This window comes from Octopus sinensis, linkage group LG7, assembly GCF_006345805.1.
Source record: "Octopus sinensis linkage group LG7, ASM634580v1, whole genome shotgun sequence".
Taxonomy (NCBI): Eukaryota; Metazoa; Mollusca; class Cephalopoda; order Octopoda; family Octopodidae; genus Octopus; species Octopus sinensis.
In genome coordinates this window covers 84,353,041-84,379,054 of record NC_043003.1, presented here as the reverse complement: position 1 = coordinate 84,379,054, position 26,014 = coordinate 84,353,041, and the positions used below count along the sequence as shown (strand labels likewise).

General features: G+C 37.9%; 1 protein-coding gene across 6 annotated transcripts in view; it reads left to right on the top strand.

The window, feature by feature from the left end:
• Positions 1–26,014, top strand: part of LOC115214044 — a 653,508-nt gene that overhangs the window by 248,211 nt on the left and 379,283 nt on the right. The window contains exon 1 of one of the 6 annotated variants that reach the window (XM_036504863.1): positions 4,004–4,481. The exons of the other annotated variants lie outside the window; for them this stretch is intronic. Within the exon in view, the coding sequence (XP_036360756.1) occupies positions 4,019–4,481 (463 nt within the window). The 5' untranslated portion in view covers positions 4,004–4,018. Of the gene's footprint in view, positions 1–4,003; positions 4,482–26,014 lie in introns of those variants that run through there. 6 annotated transcript variants of the gene reach the window in all.

The window sequence follows — 26,014 nt, the reverse complement described above, 5'->3', positions numbered from 1 at the left end:
ATTGTTTTCGTGTAGAAGCCCACAGGGCTCATTTATAAGAGTCATTTGTCAACTCACCTATGATAAAAGACGCTTTCTTGGGATGCCTGACAGTGGGAATCAAACTCGAGAACTCGTGATTGCGAAGCGATCTTCTTAACCAATCAGACACACACATACACACATAGAGGAAGGGGGAGAGAGAGGCGGGTGACTCCTCATTATCAAGGAAACTTCCAATATTTCTGAATTCCTTGGGTAGTTCTCTAATGAGTGTGGCTAATGTGGAGAAAGTGTATCGAATTCGTTCCACGCAGTATTTGGTCTTCAAAGCCCTATGTCTATCACACACTCGTGTTGAGACGATTAGGGACTTACCTAACTGCAGACGGATGCATGTGCCACACGCTGTCAGCGTCTGCATAGAAACACTCTTTCAGTGATCTAAAGGAAATGACATGACCTCTGGGGGAATTTGAATCTATAAGCACCATTTAATCTCAGAACACAAAGAGCTGACATCTCGTCTGACTCTGAAAATTACTCTAATCCATCTCTTGACTAGTATTATACATATCGACTCTGAAAGAAAAGGTAAAGTTAATCCATGCGGGATTCGAGCGCAGAGACCCGGAACGAATACAGTGAAAAGAACTATCACTGAATCATATTTCACGACTTTATCTTTATGTTCCACAATTCACCTATACACACGCGCGCGTGCGTCAGTTAATACACTTTAATATATTTTAAGCTCGCATAACTACCTACATGCATACATGTGCTTCTTTTTCGGATATATGAATTGTGTATATATATATAATATATATATATATATATTCAGGATTCAGAAGAATCAGGTACTTAAATAGTAGAGCACCATTGTCAGATCGGTGATAGCGCTATGGTGAACATGCAATATTTAAGGACACGCACACACACACACACACATATATATATATATATATATATACTTTGTACATACACACACACACACGCACATATATATATATATATATATATATATATATATATATATATATATATATATAATATATATATATATATAATATATATATATATGTAACGGATTTTGTTAAATTCCTTCTTGTCAGCCGCTGGTTAAATGTGAAAATGATAAAGACCAGTAGTGTGTTTTAACTGCGGGACTAAACGCTAGGTTTCATTATAATCTGTGGTTCATTGTTTCCGATGTTACTTTTTACCTAATTACAGCCATAAAACAGTTATAAAACTACTTTGGCTCATATAAAATCAGGCATTTACAGAATCTTTGGCAGAGCCTCCAACATCTCTTGAGTGTGTGTGTGATATTTGGTTTCTTTAAAAGTTTTTTGTTTCACACCGCATATATTTATACTGGTATAGTCATTTTGTTCTCCTTGCCAGAGCTTCTTTTTACTATCTGGAATTCAAACTAACGTTATAAAAACTTTCACTTTTCAGTTAGACTTGAAATTGCAACAGTTTGTTTTTGTAGGACACACATTTCATTGTCATTATTGTTATTATTATTATTATTATTATTATTATTATTATTATTATTATTATTATTATTATTATTATCATCATTCCATGTAGAAGTGAAGGGATGTTTCCGTCTGAGAGCTCTGCGAGGAAAGGTTTCTTAATGTTTCAAACTAAGTTTTATATTTACTGGCGATGAGCCATTTGGAATGCTTACACGTGTTGCAAAATGGCCGCTTCACGAATAACATGGAAGTCAGCACAGTGTAATAGCAATAGCCTCAGTAATGTAAATACACACACCCTCAAATTATTTTGAAACACAAAAATCCAAAACAAAAAAAAAAAAGCAGAATTTAGAATAATCAGATAATGGGAAAGAATCAAACGTGCAGGAAAATGTTCAGATTTAAACGCCTACTGTTTACAATGGGAGACACAAACGATACTAATGTTGAAAATGTTTATTTGAATGAAAAAAACTGTACGAACATCAACTACAACAACTACCAGGTTCCACCTTTGCAAATCTCATGAGTCAAAAGAAGCGACTCATCTTCAGCAAATTCAAGAAAAAAGAGGCAAAGGAAGAAGTTCGTTACAAAAGGTATTGCCTCTTTACCCGACGAATTTATTGAAAAAAGGTCATGGAAGAAGGTGAAATACCTCTTATTTTTACAAAAAAGAAAAAAATTGGTATGTTTCTGTATACTCTCGAAAGAAAAATTGAAGGAAACCATAGCCAATGTACGGCAAGATGCGTTCTCAGTGGTTGATAGGAGTGGTCTTTAAGACCAATATTCAGGCAAGGAGTAAAGTAGCGCTGATGCACTCTAACTCTAAAAGGCTATTGCCACAATATTTGGCATGGCCTCACATAATGGCATTATCGTTAATCATTAGTTTGTCATTGTAGTTACTTGTGCTCACAGGACACACATGACGTGGGCACAAACGTGACCAGCAATAATATGTGGTCAGGTCGGTTTGCATCTCCAAGTTCTGTTAAACTTTTGATGATTACAAGGTTACTCTGGAGCTACACCACATTTAGGGAGTGGAGAAGCTTTCAATGGGAATGGCAGTGCAGGACAGAAGCCCTAGTTGCTCCGCGCGTGGCATAAAAGGCCACGTGCAGAAGAGCAAAAGAAAAAACAGCAACAGAAGTAGCTGTACTAATAAGAGTAGGCACCAGAGATTAAGACAGTGACTGTTTCTAGAGCACACTTGGTCTCTAATCTGATCATATCTAGATCAGAAGCAAACGAAATTATCTCATCTTCGGCGCTGCGAGCGCTAGGAATCGATGATGACCAAGAAACCTTCAGCACATGATTGGCCAGGAGTTACGAGGGTAGGAAACCCTTTATGGTTGTGGAAAAAGAAAAAGCCTGAAGAGATTAGAAGAATATCGGAAACTCTCAGTAATGTAAAAGGGACAATAGAAAGATTGAGATCAGAAGAAGGATAAGCAAAAAGATGGAATTTTTTCCACTCTGTACGGATTTCCTGAAGTTAAATAAGACCCTCACTTACTTTAACTACTGGTCCTCAAAAGGTATGAACTATATATGACTAAGAAGAGTAAGCATGAGTCACAGGTGCCCTTAGACTGAAACCTACATAAGTGGACTATCGACTGCTCAAGGATATCTCTCACTAATTGTATGTACCTCAGTATGTTGAATAATTTGAGAATTTGACTTCACCAGTAACATTTCAACGTACTATACTTTAATGTTATAGGGCGGCGAGCTGGCAGAAACGTTAGGACGCCGGGCGAAGTGCTTAGCGGTATTTCGTCTGTCGCTACGTTCTGAGTTCAAATTCCGCCGAGGTCGACCTTGCCTTTCATCCTTTCGGGGTCGATTAAGTAAGTACCAGTTGCGCACTTGAGTCGATGTAATCGACTTAATCCCTTTGTCTGTCCTTGTTTGTTCCCTCTATGTTTAACTCCCTGCGGGCAATAAAGAAATAAATGTTATAGGCTATGAGCCTCCTGTGTGAAATATAGTTATATACCCTGATGAATTGAGCCGTTGACATTTAAGTATGTATTTTTCTAAGACACAATGCACAACAGCTGACAACACACGAACTGCAAACCTTTCAATCGGTAAACCGGCAACATATTGACTCATCTTTCTAGCATTTGACATTGACATAAATCTTGAACATTCCTCTTCAGATACAAAATTATGAAGGTGGCTTGTAGATGGAGAGAAGCTGGAGTTTAAGTATTTTGGTTAATTACTTACAAGTGAAACATTATAATTGGTTGGTTTGGATGTTAATTATTCTTAAAATGGGTTTTTCTTATTAATTTTTAATTGCATTCATAGCTTTTCCATTCTTCTGAATACTTTCATCAACGAAGTCTGTAAATTAATGTTGCAAAGACGTGGCCAATCTTAACTACATTGTTTAGCATCATCTAATAACGTATATATTATTTATATTCATCCGTCTGTATGTACATATGTTGTATCAACTAATGCAGAGTGTATAGAAGAACTGAAAAACATAAATCCCCACCTGCTCCATCTCCGAAATGAGTAACGCTCTCCTAAAGGAACAGTGGTGTGTTATAAACTTTTGCGTCAGACTCGGTAAATCTGTGGATGAAACTTTTCAGCTACTACAAGCAGCCTATAGTACAACTTCATTGAAGAAATCTACCGTGTATGACTGGTATCATAGGTTTGTGGAAATGAGAAATTTACACAGAAAAGAAACAGTAACAGAAGAAACAGCGGAGGAAGTAGAACAGTGTATGAAAGGAGTCAACCAGGAAATGATGAAGGCTGAAGATGAACCGAGCGATGGGGAAGACCCGAACACTTCACAAACCGCTGTGCAAGAGAGCAGGAGGGAATTTCATTCATATCGCAGACGAAGGAAGCACAACTTAAAATTCACGACTTGGTCGAATATGTTGTGTTTTAAATCAAATGATAATTCAGTTCTTTTGAAGTCTTACAAAGAAGCGCTTGATCTATCTTCGAATTATCCTGGTAAGCTAGTTTTTAGTTGTCCATTTTGATCAATTATCTATGATATTAGTTTAATGTAATACTATATATTTTAGGTATATGTGTACGCTGGTCTTTATTCCCAGGTTAGTTCTTATTAGTAGATATATGATAAAAAGCATTCCAGCCGTGGCTCTCATGTAATTTTGCATCTGAAAGAATTTGTTGTCTAGTGTATCCTCCTTTTCTAAGAACGGTAGAGTGCGATTCGAGTGACATTTCTCTGCTATTTCTAAAAGTCGAATGACAACGTAGAAAATCCCTCGATGTGCGTGTGTATGTGATGTGAGTGTATGTGTATGAAGTGACTGTGTGTCTACGTGTGAAGTGAGTGAGTACGTATGTGTGTGTGTGTAGGGGTATAGTGAGTGTGTATGAGGGAGAGAGAGAGAGAGAGAGAGAGGAAAGACATGAACATACTCGATAGACTAATCCCAATACATTTTAATTAATGGAAATTACACGATATTACTGATGAGAACACACTATCTTAGTGACTAATCCTGGTCACAAGACCAATGATCGAATCTTATGCAGGTCTCTTATTACTTTTCTGTACAGGACATTTAATCCTGTCACTGTTGAATTTTTTCTCGAGAATAGTTATTACAATTACCTGGGGAAGTTGCCTGCCATAGACTGGAGTCTTGATCAAATGCTGCTTGGTTTCATATCTAGCCATCATTTTGAAAACAGAGCACAACTTTTGACTTCTTTCTGTACGTATCTATTTGATTCCTGAATCGTTTAGTTTAACTTCAATATTATTCAAGAATGCACACACACACACACACACACACACACACACACACACACACACACACACACACAAACACACATACACAAAATATGAATAATTATAAATTGACTGTTAGTTATTGTAAATGACAAGACATTACAAGTAGGGTGATTATTTGACCGAAATGGAAGAGCGCCGGACTAAATGATTCGGAGCATTTCGTTTCGTTTTGTTAACTAGTGAGAAAATGTATTTTGGTTTTCATAACTGTTGTTATTTAACCCCAGATCAACTCTGAACGAATAGATCTATGATCAAAGTCCTTCCAATTTTGACCAACTTTAGGCATAGCAAAAGGAGGCGCAAGAAATGGCAGTTATGCGGAAGCACATGCTAAGGAGCAGAAAATTTCCTCTGCCTTGTCATACCTGTTCAATTGGGAAAGAAACACTAAAAGAACCTAAGAAATCTCTTTTTACGTTGTTGTGACTAATCTGCATGTTCATGTCTTATTTCCCTCATTTACAGTAGTATTTGATTTAAGGCGTGTTTGGTTGCTATTTCTAGCTGGCCCAGCAACCACATAGAGTTTCTCTCCCTGGCTCACATAATTACTAGTAAGTAATTGAAGTTGATTCTATTAATTTGGCCTTATACTTAGAAAAGAAATGATAATTAATAATCAGTGAAAAGTCGTTTCAAACAGTCAAGGTTTCTCCGCCTCGAATCTTTGAATAATATGTATGGCATTTGGATATTGATAAACTGAAGACTAAATTAAACTAATTAGATAATTTCCGTGCTAGCTATACGGAGAGGCATTAAGGAGAAAACTTAATTTAGAATAAAACTTTACATGTTGTCTTCTCGTTCTATAAGTGGTACATTTCAGAATGTCAGATCGACATACTAAGAACGACTACGTGGTTAACATGCATTGAAGTTGGTCAGTTGGAAGAAGCAGACGTAGAGAGGGACAGAGGGGGATCAATTTAATGAAATTTCAAGATTTAATTTGCATATCGTAAAGAATGTTGGGTGTGCTTGGGGTACCCGCTTGCCCGTGAGCACTTGACACATTTGTAACTTTGTATTCATATCTCCTATTTGATACTTAATTGCATTTGGCTTCATTTATTTATGGGTGAATTTTGTACAGTGTGACAACCACCATTGATCAACCTTCGATTCTAAGTCGTGTCTATTACACTTTACATATATCATTTGTTCATCGGAGATGCTGACTGATCAACCCATTACGCTTGCTTCTACAAACAATTCACTCTTTATAAATATTGGTTTCAAATTTTGGCACAAGGCCAGTAAGTTCGCGGGGAGAGCGTAAGCCGATTACACTGACACCAGTGTACTTATTTCATCGATTCGGAAAGAATAAAAGGCAAAGTCGACCTCGGCGAAATTTGAACTCAGGACGTAAAGACAGATGAAATGCCGTTAAGCATTTTGCCTGGCGTACTAACGATTCTGCCACCTCGCCGTCTTAACTCTTTATGAATATTCATTCTTGTTTATAGCGGAGATGTTCAGAAAGGATGGGTGTAGTGGCGATTACTGCATATGTTGCGTAAACTAATATTTTGTTTTTTCATTGCTTAAATCGAGTTTGGTTAGCGTCGGACAAAACGCTTGTGATATTTAGTTATGGCCTTATATGTTTTCAGTCCAAGTTCTGGCTAGGTTTCCTTTTCACACTTTTGTGAACCATAACATAAAGTACTTGTCGATTTAATGTTCCTATATAGTGTGAATATTGAATTCACATAATTGCTCATGCACTGAATAACTGAGAGAAGCGAGAATGCGGTTTGCACAACTCGAAGGATGTGGAAATTGACGATTAGTTTATCGAATTACCGATTGAAACCTTATCAATGTGAGTGATTAGAGGTGAAGTTGTAGCCAATAAATGACTTAACAATAGAGCATTAGCCTAAAATGAATAGAAGTATACTGCTGATGTAGGTAATATATTTCATCTTTTACTTGTTTCGGTCATTGGACTGAGGCCATGCTGGGGCACCGCTTAGAAAGGTTTTAATCAAACAAATTGACCCAAAGACTTACTCTATTGGTCTCTTTTACCGAACTGCTAATTAAAAGGGACGTAAATAAACCAACATTGTTTGTAAAGTGGTGACGGGAGGCAAACACAAAGATGCGCGCGCACACGTACATATACGACGGGCTTCTTTCAGACTCCATCTACCTAATCCACTCACAAGAATTTGCTCGGTCTGGAGCTATTGTAAAAGACACTAGTGCAAGGTGTCCCGCAGTAGGATTGAACTAAGAACCATGTGGTTGGGAAGCAAACTTGTTACACCACACACACATACACACACACACACACACACACACACCGTATCGGTTTCTGAGGCGTTAAGCTGCTAAAAATAATAGATTCTCTCTTGCGTGGACGGGACGCCAGTCCGCCGCTAGGTTGACCGTTACTAACTAAACACTGACTGCTGGAATACATAAATAAATAACAAAAAAAGCTTGATTGCACATAAATGCCCCCCCCACACACACACACACACGAAACACAAACCTACATACCCCAATTGAAACGACGCCCACACCCACTAGCATATTCGCTAGCACACAGAATTCAAATACAAATTAGAAATGCAGTACTAAGAAGCGAAAAACAGTTTGTGAAATGAAGAGATTGAGTACATTATCACAGAGAACAGATGAGGTCAAGTTATTGATAAAGTCACAGGAGTGTGACAGAAGGACACTGACGAACCAGCAGGTTCATTGATCAGACAATTGATAGAAGAACTGATTCATTAGTTAATTAGTTAATGAAAAATTTAAAAAGAAGTGAATTTCAACTGGTGCGTGTGCTTTTACTGGCCAAATGACCCACCCAAAATATAGCCTATATATGTCTGGTGCTTGTGATTGTTTTAAATTAGACTTACGTTTGTGAATATATGCATATCTATCTATCTCTCTATCTCTCTATCTATCTCTATCTATCTATCTATCTATCTATCTATCTATCTATCTATCTATCTATCTATCTATCTATCTATCTCTAACAATCAATCGATCGATCGTTCGCTTAGACATAGCAATACTAATAACATGGTGTAGAACTCAATATAGATATGCTTCAGAACGTAATGTTAGTCGAGTATTTCATGTCTGGGGTTCCGATGAAGCTATAAAGTGTTACTCAGGCACTCATCTTATAGCAGAAACGGTAGTAAGCCAATGAAGTTAATAAGATAATTTTTTAGCCCTTTGTCATCTCTTTTTCTCATATATGGCAAAGGAATTTAAAAATTGTATAAAGTAAATAATAACTAGCTAAGGCATAGAGTAGTTTACCATGTTAAACAGATGGTTTTGCTGATTTTATTATTTTCTGCCAATTACATTATTTATAGAATTTAGAATGCAATATTATTATTAATAGCATGGTGCATGACACTTGTTAAATATTAACAATATTACTTTAGCTTAAACTGCTAGTAATTAATGCCAATTAAGGTCGTTAAGTTAGAGATTATAATGAACAATACTTCTGGTTGAGTAATCAAAAGTTATATTTAAAATACTGAGATAATAATCCTTGATGAATTTAATTTGCGTGTTATTTTATGCGTTAGGGGTGATTTAATTCTTTGTGAAGTGAACCCTTTGCTTCGGTTTCCATTCTTCATCAAGAGGGGTTTTTTTTAAGGCGACGAGCTGACATGAATGTTAGCGAGTTGGATAAAATGTTTAGTGGCCTTTCGTCTGTCTTTACATTCAGAGTTCAAATTCCATCGAGGTCGACTTTGCCTTTCATCATTATCGGAGTTTGTGAAATACGTATCTATCTATCTATCTATCTATCTATCTATCTATCTATCTATCTATCTATCTATCTATCTATCTATCTATCTATCTATCTATCTGTCTGTCTGTCTGTCTGTCTGTCTGTCTGTCTGTCTGTGTATCTATCTGTCTGTCTGTCTGTCTATCTGTCTATCTATCTATAGGGAAGCTTTATGAAAATAGACAAAAGACGAAGGCAGGTGGAAAACAAACAAACAATTGTATTAGTATGGCGCTCAGGAAATATAAATAAAACAAGTCTTTAACGTTTCGAGCCTACGCTCTTTGACAGAAAGATACACAGAGAAAAAAAACACAGAAAGAAGGAGAGAAAAAAATATGCGTGCAGTAACTAACGAATCAACATGGCGATCTGATTTCGGCCAGAAGTCAAAGATCAAACATGAGACGCGAGAGCGAAATTAGGGGAGATAATAGGGTTGAATGACCTACTCCAACATCTATCTGTATATCTATCTGTCTGTCTGTCTATCTGTCTATCTATCTATCTGTCTATCTATCTGTCTGTCTGTCTATCTATCTATCTATCTATCTATCTATCTATCTACCTATCTATCTATCTATCTATCTATCTATCTATCTATCTATCTATCTATCTATCTATCTATCTATCTATCTATCTATCTATCTGTCTGTCTGTCTGTCTATCCATCTGTCTGTCTGTCTGTCTGTCTATCCATCTGTCTGTCTGTCTGTCTGTCTATCCATCTGTCTGTCTGTCTATCCATCTGTCTGTCTGTCTATCTATCTATCTGTCTGTCTGTCTGTCTGTCTGTCTGTCTATCCATCTGTCTGTCTATCCATCTATCTGTCTGTCTATCCATCTATTCGTCTGTCTATCTATCTATCTGCCTGTCTATCTTATGATCTAATGTGTTAATATATGAATACGAAAGAGATAGTTGAATAACTGTAAACCTACTTTTGGGCCACCCTGTATATATATATATATATATATATATAATATATATATATATATATATATATATATATATATATACGCGCACGCATATATTAATGTATATATGGTATATATGTATGTATGAAAAGAAATTCATATAGAGACAGTAAAGACAACATTGAAAATTATAAAAACAAAACGGTAAATTTATAACATAACATTAATTTCACTTATTATTATGTTGAAGCGACGTTTGTATTATTCTTTATGTTACTCTACTAAATCGTGGTTTTAGTGTTCTGATCCACCGCAAGAGTGTCGTTACGTCTCTGAGTAAGGTAGTTAATTTTATGCGGTCCAGTTTATCTAATGCATTAGAAGACATTTAGAACTTCTGGAGAACAATATTCGATAGTTTGGCGTTCTATCAAGGAAGACATGTTTTCTTTCGTCGCTTTATCACTTGACTAACCAACATGGCATTTTGCCTATATGATCTGATTTTCTAGAAAGGATTAATTTAGCGATACCGTTCTAAGATGTGATTCTAAATTTTAAAGATGGTAAGAGTTCTTTGAAGAATATTTCATTGCTATTGTTGCTTTACTTCTAGTTTGAGATTTGTCCATTGGGGTGATAGTTTCCCCATGATGTTATTCGTACTAATTTTTCTCCCAGAGCGATAAATATTTACGTGTATTTATGGTGGCGAGCTGGTAGAAACGTTAGCACGCCGGGCGAAATGCGTAGCCGTATTTCGTCTGCCGTTACGTTCCGCGTTCAAATTCCGCCGAGGTCGACTTTGCCTGTCATCTTTTCGGTGTCGATAAATTAAGCACCAGTTACGCACTGGGGTCGATATAATCGACTCAATCCGTTTGTCCTCTCTGTGTTTAGCCCCTTGTGGGTAGTAAAGAAATAGGCATTTTGTCCGTCTTTACGTTGAGTTCAAATTCCGTCAGGTCGACCTTGCCGTTCATTCTTTCGCGGTCGATAAAATAAGTACCAGTTGATCACTAGGGTCGATGTAATAGACTTACCTCTCCCCAGAAATTGCTGCCCTCGAGCTAAAGTTCGAAAGCAATATTTACATGGATCAAAACTACTAGACTATTTCTAACTCTGTTTCCAGTTCTATTGCAATTTTAGACCATCATTGTTTCTTTTAGAAAATAAAATTCGTACGTGTGTCTTGTTCGATGTTGAATTATTCATGAAATTCTTGCATATGCAGGTTTCATGGCTTGCAAGACACGAGGCAATTTCCCAGGCTAACCTTGAACTAATTGAAGTAATTAAATACAAAATAAAAAATACTCAGAATTTATAATTATTGGGGATTAATTGACGACTAACTCTAACGCTGTTGAATTTCTCGCTACATGCGGTTGTTCAAGCAATTGTTATGTGTATGTGTGTGTGTACTTACATATATGCAATCTATGTGTGTAGGAAAGAAAGTGAGAGACAGACAGACGGACTGAATGAAAGTGTCTGGATAGAGTGAACGGTGGTTTGAGCGAAATATTACAATCGAAGGTCAAGAACATACACATTCAGACTAGTTATAGATAATTTGGTTGACCTATTGGCAGAGATTGTCGGGATAAGCATTTCCATTGGCTTCTATCTAGTCAGGGCTGTATGGGAGGATTTAAGGGGTTGTACATATGCATAACTATAGTGGTAGTTATGGTGGTGTTAGCTATGTGTGTTATATGTGTGTGCTATCTGGTAGTAATTGTGGTGACTGTTGTGATGTATCGGCTATGTGTTGTCTGTAGTAGCGGTAGTTGTGTTGGCAACGTATGGCGTTTGTCATGGCTGTAATATTGGCTAAATGTACTTTCTGTAGTGGTGGCAACGGTGTTGGTTATGGATGCTGTCTGCTGTGGTGGTAGGGGTGTTGAGAGATGAGGCTCTAATGAATGAGAATTGGCAGTGGTGACGGAAAAAAAGGTGAAGTTAAAACTGATGAAGTATGAGTGTAGGGATGATGTCGATGATGATGATGAGGATAATAGTAGGGATAGAAGTGTAGAGGCGGTGTTGTTGAAGCCTAGTCAAGTTATTAGGGGTGTAGAGGCTGTAGCGTTGGTTTTGAGGTGTAGATGTAGCAATGTTGATTCTAAAATAATCGTAGAGGTGTGTAAGTAGCAGTGGTTGTAATGATTTTGCACCAATTCTCGGTGTGACTAAAACTGTATAGCTAGTACTATATAGCTATTACACAGCGTTTTTCCTTGTTTATAAATGACAGTATGATTTGAGGGAGATTTAGCTATGCTGGTCGTGTTGTTGGAAATAGTGGTGCTGTAGTTGGCGTTAGTATTATTGATGGTGTGGTTGTTTAGTCACAGGTTAGCCTTGATTGAACAGCTGTATGATCAAAGGCATTCCTGTCATGTCCATTTCCTCCCTATTCCCGAGTATCAAATACTTAGAAATACATTATGTAACATGTCACCCTTTGAAGCCAAGGGGGATTAATTTAAAAGAAATTTGAGATCTATTTCTCGCAGGTTATCTATGCAGAAGCTCTAACATTCACTTGGAGTGTTGTCATTGTTATTGCTTAGCCCTAGGTCAATCTGGCTCAAGTGGGTTTACGGTCAAAGACATTCCAGCCATGGCCACAGTGTCTTAGGAAAAGCGTTTAGGATTATATTATCCAATGTGTTCATTTTTTAAAGACAGTAGGGTTCGATATGAAGAATATTTGGCTGCTATATCTAGTAGATCTCTTGTTGGCTCGATTAGGATGTAGTGAATGTTGCTGTTGGTGGTGGTGGTGGTGGTGATAACTGAGGTTCTGATTGCTGCAAACGTTACATTCGTGAAGGGAGTTACAATTAGAAGAGCGTATAGAAAGAAGGTACTGGAGAAAGAGAGGGAGAGAGGGGGAAGTCATATGTATGTATGAATATGTGTACGTGTATGTATGTACGTATGTATGTATGTATGTATGTATGTATGTATGTATGTATGTATGTATGTATGTATAGGGGATAGTCGGTGTAATTAATAGGTTCCAGTGGAGAATGAAATGTCGATGGCCAACGTATGATACTCCCCGCCCTAAATCAATACTGGAATCTATCCAGTTTATGAAGTGTTGGGGGCACCGAGAACCACCTCCTTCATTCATTCATCAAACTGTTATTTATTTTGCGTTTATAGTTCATTAGTATAGTATCAATTAGATGGTGGTGGTGGTGTTGGTCATGTTGGCATCGATGGGGGTTACGGTAGCAGTTTTTGTTGGAGGTGTAGTTGTTGTTGATGGTGATGGTGTGTGTGGGGGATATATGTGTTGTTATTTGTGTAGTTGTTGTGGTAGACGTTGTAGTGTTAGCGTTGGTTGTTGTGGTGGTGGTGGCAGCTGCGGTGTTAGAAATAGCTACTGTTGGTAGTGACGGTGGTATTGATGCCTGTTGTAGTTGTTGCAGTGGTGGTGATGGTATCGGTATCGGTAGTGGTAGTGGTAGTGTATGTGGTGCTGATGTTTCATGAAGATGGACCGGCAGTAAAAAGAAACGGGGTGGAAGGTTGAAGAGAAAGTAAAAAAAAGATAAGACGAAAGAAAGAAACGGAGTGAACGAGGAGCAGTGAAAGCTAAGGAGAAGAAGGGGAGATTAGTGAAAGGAGAATAAAGGAGATATATGGAAGTAAAAGCAAATAGAGCAGTGAAGTGGGGGTTGAGGAAAGGGAAAGGTGTTGGGGGGAATTACTGAAAGGAAGATTTAAATTAAAGAAATAAAATGATTAGTGCAGTGGCCCTCAACCATTTTAACCTGTGAACCTCTTTGATCCCTATTTTATTCAGAGGGACCCTCATAGCCCTTCGATATTTGAAAAAAAATCCCATTATAATTTGATTAAATATTATTAGGTGGTGAGCTGGCAGAATCGTTAGCATGCCGGCAAAATGCTTTACGTTCTGAGTTCAAATTCTGCCGAGGTCAACTTTGCCTTTCATACTTTCGGGGTCGACAAATTAAGTACCAGTGAAACACTGAGGTCGATGCAATCGACTGGTCTCCTCCCACCACATTTCAAGCCTTGTGCCTTTAGTAGAAAAGATTCTTGAATATTATTAGGAATTTTATAAAGCACAAAAGAATTGTCAAAATATTTTGTGTAAAAGCTATGATTTCTAAACTAAGCTCATAACGATTTTACTCTCCAGTACTTCAGTGGTACAGTGGATCAAAAAACGCTATTATCTATAGTTCATCAAAATCAGTCTGGGGTTATGTACGCATTTCAGAATATCAGAACAAGATGACAATTGGAGGTAATCGTAATGTAAATATTGTAAATCTAGACAGTAAAGATGAGGTTAGGCACCTGCAAGATTTATATTATTGTGATTAGAATGATTTTTAATCGAGAATGGAAACTGTGTCGTTAGTTCAATACCATGAGACTTTTATTATATTGACCTGCTACAAATAGCAACCAAAACTATCTCAAATTATACTCTATGATCTTGAATAAGGAGATGGTCACGGCAAGAATAATTTTAATCGTAGTCCTTTGATTTGTTTGATCTCGGGCGCAACAACAAATAAATAGTAACCAAATTTCGTGCAAATTATACTCTGTACATCCAGAGTGGCTGTGTGGTAAGTAGCTTGCTTACCAACCACATGGTTCCGGGTTCAGTCCCACTGCGTGGCACCTTGGGAATGTGTCTTCTACCATAGCCTCGGGCCGACCAAAGCCTTGTGAGTGGATTTGGTAGACGGAAACTGAAAGAAGCCTGTCGTATATATGTATATATATATATGTGTGTGTGCGTGTATGTTTGTGTGTCTCTGTTTGTCCCCCTAGCTTGACAACCGATGGTGGTGTGTTTATGTCCCCGTCACTTAGCGGTTCGGCAAAAGAGACCGATAGAATAAGTACTGGGCTTACAAAGAATAAGTCCCGGGGTCGATTTGCTCGACTAAAGGCGGTGCTCCAGCATGGCCGCAGTCAAATGACTGAAACAAGTAAAAGAGTAAAGATTAAAGAGTAAAGATGAGGTTAGGCACCTGCAAGATTTATATTATTGTGATTAGAATGTGTTTTAATCGAGAATGGAAACTGTGTCGTTAGTTCAATACCATGAGACTTTTATTATATTGACCTGCTACAAATAGCAACCAAAACTATCTCAAATTATACTCTATGATCTTGAATAAGGAGGTGGTCACGGCAAGAATAATTTTAATCGTAGTCCTTTGGTTTGTTTGATCTCGGGCGCAACAACAAATAAATAGTAACCAAATTTTGTGCAAATTATACTTTGTACATCCAGAGTTCACCTTGTTTGAAAACGATGGATGGTCATGATAGGAAAGTCTTTGATCGTAAGTCAACTCGATCAAGGCTGACCTGGAGCTAAATAACAGCAACACTTTCTTTCATCTGTCTAACATTGAATTCTCTGTTTACTTCTGATTCGATGACAAACACCTCATACATTCGGCTATGTGGCCACCACCTCTTAATTATGTATTTATTGGGGATGGTGTGGGAAAAAATATGAGAGTGTGGCAGCACTTTTCTTTTTATTTCTTTTGTTGTTGTTGTTGCTGTTCTTTGTATAAATAGTAGCGGTGTGAAGGTATATAAGTAAAATGACCACATCGATCTAGAATTGGAAGTACGCTGCAAGACCTGACTGCGAATTATTAGCTTGGATCGTCTGGAGGCCCTTATCACTTTTTCTTTTCATTCTTCTTTTGCGTTCTAAAGCAAAACCAAAATAAAAACAAACAAAAAAAATACAAAATTGCATATTTATTTACTCTATGTAAATATTTGCCAAACATTGACTTCTATCTAAATCTTGCTGATGACAGCTTAAGTCTGCTAACACTCAGCTTGATCTATCTAAAGTAGATCTTTTAATACCTACAGCAAGCAAACAGCTACCACCACCACCATTACCAACATCATCACCAGGGCCTCTACCATCGCCGCCACCGTTACCACCACCCGTCGCCACCACCCCACCACAATTATTCCCGTCACTACCATCACCTTCACCCTGACACTATCTCTTCATTTTTATGTAATTGAATTGCTTAAACCTCTCTCTTTCGTTCTCTCTTTTTTGTTTTTGTTTTCGGTTTGCTTTAGTTTATTTGTCTTACGTTTGTTGGTGTTGGTGGCGCTGTGATAAAGATTTATATATCAACCCTCCTCGCAAGCAAATTAATGTATCTTCTTCCGGAATATAAGGATCTCTGTACATCATCACTTAACACTAACAACCCATCTATCTATCTATCTATCTATCTATCTATCTATCTATCTATCTATCTATCTATCTATCTATCTATCTATCTATCTATCAGTTTAACTTTGACTGTCTCTCTGTCTGTCACTTTATCTGTCGGTCTGCCTATTAGCTTGTCTGTCTGTCTGTCTCTCTTATATATATGTATATATATATATATATATATATATATGTCTCGTCTATCTAGTTTTATCTTTGAATATCTTCTCTTCCCTTTAATTTACTTTTGCTATCTCTCATTCGCGATATCTTTTTTATCTTTTAGCAAAAAGAAAACTTGCCTATTACCCTACCAGTCTCCCACTGCATTGCAATAAGGAAGGCATGTAGAGAAATTAACGTAGATTTATTTTTCTTACCAAGAATACTGCACATGCATAGTAAAGATAAAAACTTCCTTTTTTTATAATCCTATACTGTACGTACATGAGCAATCTCTGTACATTTACAGGTAGAAAATGTTAATTGTACATAACCTCCCTATGAAGCGAACCCTCGAAATCCATGTCTATTTACCGTGATTGTTATACCACTTCGCTAATGATATATTCAAGTGTGTACAATGTTGACTGCGGAAAGAAGTAAATTGGAGAATAGAAGCAAGACACTATGTTCATCGGTTCAGTCGTACAGTTGCGATAAAGTAGGACAATGAATATACATGCATGCATACATACATAGTCATTCAGTGAAGAAGCATGGCTTAGTGGTCAGAGCTTCAGGCGTACAATTGCGAAGTTGTGAGTTTGATTCCTTGACCGGGTTGTGAGTTTGATTCCTGGACCGGGTTGTGTGTTATGTCCTTGAGTAAGACCCTTTATTTTACGCTGCTTCACTTCACTCAGTTGTAGAAATGAGTTGTGATGCCACTGGTGCGAAGCTTTATCTGCCTCTGCCTTTCCCTTGCATAAATCGGTGGTGTGGAGAGGGGAAGTTGGTATGCATGGCTAACTGCTGGTCTTCCAGAAACCGTGCCGGGACTTGTGCCTGGAAAGTACAATCCCATGGTCATTCGTGATCTAAAAGAGTCTTTTATATCCATTCACCATGGCACAAGTCCCTCTACTCTTGACTCTACCTAACAACATCTACTTCTGGTGCTAGTCTTTGTTTCGCCATGTTAGACTTGCATCGGGCGCTACATTCAGTGTAGCTTTCATTTTCCATAACATTTATCAGTTTCCTGTAGGAATACATAGGAATACCAGCGCTTGTTGCTACTGTTGATTAACTCCAGGTATAGTGTAGATTATGATTATGGTGGTGGTGATGATGATATTGGTGGAGGTGGTTGGGGTGCAGCGGCGGTGGTGGTAAAGTGATTTCTGTACGATCCCTTTATGATTGTATATAATCTATAGCAGTGTTTCCTGAAGGTTTGTCCTCGGATTCCGTGAAAAATTTCTAGGGTACCACGAGATTAGATGCCTTTTAGTAAGATTTAATAGAAATTTATTTTTCAAAAAATCATATTCACTATTTCATAAGTTATATTTCTCTCTCTCTCTCTCGCTATCTCTCTCTCTATTTCTCTCGCAACATATATATAATGGGTTCTGCGCCTTTTGGAAAATCGCACAGTGGTTCTGTGACAAAATAAGATTGATAACTACAAATCTTTATATATAAAAGTAAGGTTGTGTGTCTGTCTACTCCGATTTAGATTCCTAACTACTCCCACATTTTGCGGTGCAGTTTAACCAAAATCGGGTATCTTATAGTCGTGATTCATATCGAGCCCTTCTGGGTATTAGCGCACGTCTACGATGAGTCTACGATTTTAAAAATAATTTACCATAATTTTTTTCCATTTTAATGCATATTTTTTTAATATAAGGGAAGTAGCTCTCTAAAAATGTCTACGATTAGTCAACGATTTAAAAAAAAATTTACCATCATATTTTTTCCATTTTTAATGCATTTTTTTGCTATTTTTTGGCTATAACTCTCTAAAAATGCTTTATAGTTATTTCCCTTACAAACCCGAGCAACGCCGGGCGATACTGCTAGTTTTAAGATAAATTATCGTTGTAGGCAAGCACGATCTTTATTTATTTGTATCGTCCAGTAATTGAAAAGTTTTGATAAATCTGGTTGGAATCGTATGACCTCTTTTTAAGGCTGTCAGGTACAAACAATTGAAAATACCTTTAACTTCTATTACTACAAAGTCGAGAGACATTGTAAATGCTTCTTCCCCTATATTTCGTTCCTATTGCTGGCTCACTCCGGGTCAATGCTCACTGACAATTTTATTGGCCATTCCGTCTGTATTTCATCGAATAGCTGGCAGAACCGTTAGCACGCCGGGCGAAATGCGTAGCCGTATTTCGTCTGCCGTTACTTTCTGAGTTCAAATTCGGCTGAGGTCGACTTTACCTTTCATCTTTTCGGAGTTGATAAATTAAGTACCAGTTACGCACCGGGGTCGATGTAATTGACTTAATTCGTTTGTTTGTCCTTGTTTGTTCCCTCTATGTTTAATTCCTTGTGGGTAATAAAGAAACATATATATATGTAAGCCATTTACGTTTTTCGGTGAGATTTCAGGGAGATTTCGGTCTTGCGTTTAGCATATCAGCAAATTCATTCATAATGTCACGTCATTATTGATAATTCTTCAAACAGACATCCCTAAATAGATGTATTTTTAATTATCTCTCGGTTAATTGAACCATTTTGACATTCGTGTGTGTATTAACGAGTTATTTATGTGTTTCATATCGTTGTGTTGTTATTGTTGTTTTTAGCCCCAGGTCGAGTCTGTTCGAGCAGATTTATGATCAAGTGCATTTCAGCTACGACCACTCTGTATTTTTTCAAGCACAGTGTACACTGGACTGCATTTATTGATGTGTCCTTCATTTTCTAAAACTGTAGGCTGCTATTTCTAATAGGTAGAACAACAGTGTAGGGGATTCCCTGTCGGTTCGTTTGTTTTGCATTTCTATGTGCGCGTGCGCGTGTACGTATTTGTGTTTGTTTTTTCTGTATATGCGTGCGTGCGTTTGTTATGTGTTTGCGCATGCGTGTGTTATTTACGTAAATTCATAGAATAATTTCTAGTGTGTTATGCAATATGAAGGAAATGACGAACATGTCGTTGGAGATTAACGCCTCTACAGTTGAGATTAAAAACAAAGGGAAGATAACTGTGTTAGGCTGGTTAGGATGAACAATTTTCAACACAGTATACATATTTATAGAGTTTCATATCGGTTGAAAATATCTGGGGTTTGATAATAAATGCCTTAGAAAACTTTGTATATTTTGTTTTCTCACATACCCATATTTTGGTTTTGCATACACACATACACACACAGACGCACACGTGCGAGCGCACCCGGAGAGAGAGAGAGAGAGAGAGAGAGAGAGAGAGAGAGAGAGAGAGAGAGAGAGAGGAGAGAGAGAATGTCTATAGATATTGAAATTCTTCAGGTCATTACATAAAAGACAGAGCAACATTTTTGAAATGATGGGAATATTAACCCCTTTTCCCCCTTCTGCTATGACACATACAAAAATACATTGGCATCACTGAACACTTTAATTTCCCATGGTTTTATTTTTCACTTTGTTCTTGTGTGAAATACTTTACAAAGGGTTTAAATATCAGTTTTAACGAGGAATCACTCTTGACAATGTAATACATACTGTAAACTTCGTCTCAACCTTGGCAACCGTAATGAATATTGTCTTGCACTATGCTACACTTTGGTTCCAGCTTCATTTTATCATAACCTTAGTTCTTTTCTTAGAATAGCGGCAATTTTTCTTGAGGTTATTGACGTAGTTTTAGCCCCAGATTGACGTAGTTTTAGCCCTATTCAAGAAAACTCATGAGCCCAAAGCATACATGTTTTGGCCAATGGTCGTTCTTTTATATATGACAGTAGGTGTAATATGAAAGAATTTCGTTTTTATTTTTGATGGATCAAACAACCGCGTAGACGCAAATTTATCGGTTCAGCCAAAGCGTAGTAGTAGTAGTAGTCGCCGCTGTTGTTGTTTTTGTTCTTTCATCCAAACAAGCCCTGTTCGAGCAGAGCTATGACATAGGCGTTCCGGCCGCGACCTTCCTGCCTTTTTTGTGTACCTCTGAATATCTTCAGCAATGCATTCTTCCTTTCTGTAAGACGGTAAATTATGATTTGAAAGAATTTTGCTTACTTTGTCCAACACATCAAACGATCGCATAGATACCCTTGGTGATGTCGTCGTCGTCGTCGTCATCGTCATTTCAGTCCAACTCAGCTCTGATGAGCTGTTCTATTAGAAAAAACAACATTCCAACTATGACCATCCCTCTCATTTTTTCAGACAACTCTTCTCGCACTACACTTCAAAAGTGTCTACATCCTTTATAAAGACATGTGAAAACCTGGAGCCGATTTAATCGACTATACTCCCAAAATATTCATGACCCTGTGCCAACTTAGTAACCATCAAATTTATTGTACTGGTGTAGTTGAAGGTTAGCCTGAACTCCCTATTATAAAGGGTGATATTTTAAATGCTAATGGCTCAATGGTGGTGGCGATGCCGGTGCTGGTGTTAGCTGTAACAGTATTGGGTGTGGAAGCTTTGTTTACAAGGAAAATAAACTTGAACTCTTGCTCCTAATTGAATGTTATAATCATTTGTGTTTGGGATGGCAGTAATGGTTCTTTATGCGTTGCTTTCGCCCCCTAACCTCCACTTGGGGTGTGGGAACCCAACAGTTTTCATGTCTGTAGCAAACAAGCAAATATTCAGAAGAATTACGCAAAAATAACACAACTCAAAGTTTATTGTTGCTGAGACGTGGAAAACATATTACGAACGAGATAAAAATAGCCATAGGAGACAAACAGTGAAAGAGACAAATGGTAAAAGAGACAAATGGTGATAAAAATAGTACTGTCGGAGACAAATGGTATAGGGAATAATGTACTATGATACGAACTAATGGAGTCGTCAGTTCAAATCTACTGCGATGGTTTCATTGTGTTACTAGACAAAACAAAAAGGAAAATGTATTGTATGTGGCTAACTAGAACAGAAATTGTGTGTGGGATCTCTCTCTCTTCCCCTCTCTCTCTCTCTCTCTCTCTCTCTCTCTCTCTCTCTCTCTCTCTCTCTCTCTCCAGGTACCATGTCTATAGGCGTCGGCAATAATGGGCGTTCAGAACCTGAAGATTCGTCACTTTTCTTGAGAAAGATACAACAGTAGCTTCCCATTGCTTTTTACCCGTTTATTTACAGCTCCCTATGCTAGTCTCCTGCTCTTTCGAACTTACTCTTAAAGCATAGAGCTTACTTAACCTTTGGGCCGGGAGACTGATTCACGTAACAGTAAGACATGTCCACACATCAGTAGGCCTGTACAGCACATGTCCAGTGGCCAGCCCTTCTTTTGATCCTGTATTCCTAATTCACAGGGCCATCTTGAGCTACTTAACCCATTACTAGGTCTGTCGATCAGTATTATCACCTCGGACCCTGAGCGAACCTTGTAGTAGTAGTAGTGACGAAGGAGTATCTCCATTCACTCTCAGACTCCTAAACTCTTGAACGGTAGTCATCACCGGATGCAGTTTAATATCTTTCCCGGGGCAAAGTTATCTACGATATACAAGACTCCTGCCTACAACCTGTGGACCACTGATGTAAGCAGTAAGATCGTGTGTTCGATACCTGGCAGCATGCTGTGACCTTGAACAAAACACTTTATCTCACGTTCCTCCCGGCCACTCAGCTGCAAAAATGAGTAGTGCCTGCATTTCAAAGGGCCGTGTTTGTCATAATCTGTGTCACGCTAAATCTATCTGAGAACTACGTTTGGGGGACGCGTGCCTGAGGAGTGCACAGCCACTTGCACAGTAATTTCACAAGCAAGCTGTTCCATTGATCGGACCAACTAAAACTTCCATCGTCGTAACAGACAGTGTCAATTCATGAAGTCGGAGCCCATACGGATTATCAAGGTGCTTTAGGCTAAAAATACAAGACTCCCACCCTGAATGGAGCGACAGTCTGTAGCAGAGTTAAACTGCTGGTACCACCTGTACTCATTGTCAGCTGAGTATACTGCAGGAACGTGAAATAAAAAAGTGCTGCCTAGTTCCAGAACAGAACTCGCCACCCAACGATTGTGAATCGAACGCTCTAACCACTTGGCCATGCACTTCACTATGACTGACTTTGCAGTTAACTGAAACAAAAAGAAGAATAAAAGAAAAAGAAGACAGTGTCAATATTTTTAAGCTGCATGTAACTACTAGGATGCTTGGAGGTTTTTCTGTCTGTGATCGATTGTTAGTTTACACAACTAAGCTATTAAAAACAAAATCAGTAATTTAAAAGAGGCAGAAAACAAGATAAAATTATTTGATTCTTCTTAAAATACATTAATATAAAAGTTATATAAAAATTACAAAACGTATTTTCTTCGGCAAAACGAGTTTGATGTATTTTTTTTCTTCTATACTCTATTTAGAGGCAAATTGATGAATTAAAACAAAATAAGTTGTTTACAAGCGAAAATTACATTTATTTTTACGTCAGGCTGACATTAAGTGACAAACTTATGCAAATTAGATTTGACGCATTTACACACTTCACACTTTGTCAGACACAATTACAACGCTATCTTATCTCCCCCTCTCTCTCTCTTTCTCCACACACACACATACACACGCTAACACACAAACGCACACACACTCGTTAGTTGGTTGAGTATTATATTATATAAAATGCTTGACACACAATATTGTATAAAGAAGATATGTAGAGAGATATGATTACACTGGCTTCGGTATACGTGCATACATATGTTGTGATTATTTAGTGGTTAGAGTATTCAGCTCACGATCGCAAGGTCGGGAGTTCGATTCCTGGCAGCGTGTTGTATTCTTGAGCGAAACTCTTTATTTCACGTTGCTCCTGTCTGCTCAGCTGGCGAAAATGTATTTCAAAGGGCAGCTTGTCACATTCTGAACCGCGTCGGATCCCACTGAGGACTACGATAAGGGTTCTCGTATCTGTGCAGTGCTCAGCCACTTGCATGTTAATTTCACTGGCAGGCTTTCTGTTGATAAGATCAACTGGCATCTCCGTCGTCGTAACCGACGGAGTGCTAGTTTTATATATATATATATATATATATATATTCATCAAACGATGAATAGCTTTGCGTAAACCAATTGGTTCGTTTTGTTCTCTTACTTTATTATTATTATCATCTTACAATCATCTCATAATAATGACCTTTATGACTCGTATTACTACCTCAGTCAATCTAAATGTATATGTATATATTTGTCACTACCTGTCATAAATAGCCTTTTTCTATCTGCAATATGCATTTTCGTTGATTTTTCATTTTTTACTCTTACATTTCCACGTGTATTTTATATTTTCTTTTCGTAACATATTTCTACTATATATATATATATATATATATATATATGTATGTACATACCTACATATTTATGTATATATACATGCATACATGGGTACAGGACATCAAAAACAAAATGTAAACAAACTGAGATACTGAGAAACGAGAACATAAAAACAAAAACAGAAAACGAACTTTTTTTCGAACATCGAAAGAAACAGAGAAATGAGACAGGCAACATAAAGAACATTCCCTTCATCCGTTGTCCCCTGTTTTATCTAGTCCGCATTTCGAAGGTAGGGACAAGACATGACTTCGTTAAAACTGTCCTTCCCGCAAAGCAAATTAAATAAAATTTGGGATTTTTTGCGGAAGGTGAAAGTGGTAACAAAAACAGGACAGTGAGAATAAAACAGTAAAAGCAAACGGTGAGGGTTGTTAAGTCAAGATGATGTGAAGCGGTGAACGTTGGAAAAATGAGCTTTGGGAAGAGACAGGTAAAAGCACATCTTGTCTTTAGGAAGGCAGTGGAACAAAGAAAGATGGATGGCCGTTGGTCACGTGTGAAGGGGTGGGGAGAGTTACTGAGTATGGATAAAGGGACAGAACCCATTGTGCCTCTTGCAAGCCTTCTGGGACTCTAGCTGGAAATACCTAAGCAAGGAAAAGAGTCGGGGAGACCCTATTTTGGAAACAAAAGATTGAGTATAATGGTTTGAAGAAAAGACTGTTTGGATGCAACAAGGATGACGTGGGGTCGAAAGATAAGTGGTTCGGGGACTACTGAGGGTGAGGTTAGACAGTTTTGAAGAGCAGAGTTTATCACAATAACCATAAAAAGGACAGAGAAAGAACATGGGAAAGGCTCAAGCGTTTCTGTTAGTCGTTACCAATCAGCCGAGTGGCCCTTCTCTGGATTCGTTCCATGATATCAGTGTACATAGTAGCCTCGCCCTCGATATGAGCGTAGTAATTTGTTGTGGAATCTCATTTGAACCGTTTAGAATGTCAGCTACTGATTCTGCGGGATAAAATATTTTCTGGCTTTAAAGAGAAGGGCCAGTTTGTTGGAATGTAGTCTTAACTAGGCTAGAGATGTGTTTTGGCCTGAAGAAATATTCTGTGTGAATGAGGCCCAGTATTTGGAGCCATTGTGAGAACTCTAGCTCATGGTAAGAGAGAGTGTGGTGCTGTGATCTTTCCTGATATGAATAGGGCTTGAAGTTTTTTAATGTTAAAAAGGCAAGGTTGGCATGCTCTACATCTCTACATCCTCGAAGATTCTCTCAAGGTCTTTGCTTATTAACTTAATGTCTCGCTTGCGTGTGGATGATGTATGGTATGGAAAGATTGGGGAGGATAGTAAGTAGAAGCATACAGACTACAGTTTTAGTTAATCTAAAGGATGTATTTAATTACTGTGTGTGTGAATTCACGTAATCTTATTTTGAACGTCTATAGTTTAATATGTAAATGTTTTTTAAATATATATATATATAGGCGCAGGAGTGGCTGCGGTAAGTAGCTTGCTTACCAACCACATGGTCCGGGTTCAGTCCCACTGCGTGGCATCTTGGGCAAGTGTCTTCTACTATAGCCTCGGGCAGACCAAAGCCTTGTGAGTGGATTTGGTAGACGGAAACTGAAAGAAGCCCGTCGTATATATGTATATATATATATGTGTGTGTATATGTTTGTGCGTCTGTGTTTGTCCCCCTAGCATTGCTTGACAACCGATGCTGGTGTGTTTACGTCCCCGACACTTAGCGGTTCGGCAAAAGAGACCGATAGAATAAGTACTGGCTTTACAAAGAATAAGTTCCGGGGTCGATTTGCTCGACTAAAGGTGGTGCTCCAGCATGGCCGCAGTCAAATGACTGAAACAAGTAAAAGAGTAAAGAGTATATATATTCTTTCCTTCTTACTGTCTAAATAACCTTATACTTAAAAAAGCGTTGTTTGACATAAAACAAAGGGCTGTATCTCCTAGATTTCCTTGGGGGCTTTAACACTGCTAGCGCTTGGTTGTAGTTATAAGATCTTAACAACTAAAAAATATATCGCTCCAGCTCTAAAGCATTCAGGGCCTGTACACAAAGCTCTGATATCAGAAACTCATGTATTTCACATTGTATCTCGGTTTCTGGTTAATTTTAAAGCTTCTGCTACTTCAATTTATTTTTTTTACCAAACCATTGCTCAAATACTACATTTTGATAGTCATAAAGGACCCATTATTTCATGCTGTAAAAATTTCCCAGGAGTGCCTTCTGCATAAAGAATATATGGTTAAGTGCTGGCTTACTTAGTTGATATAGCGGACCCA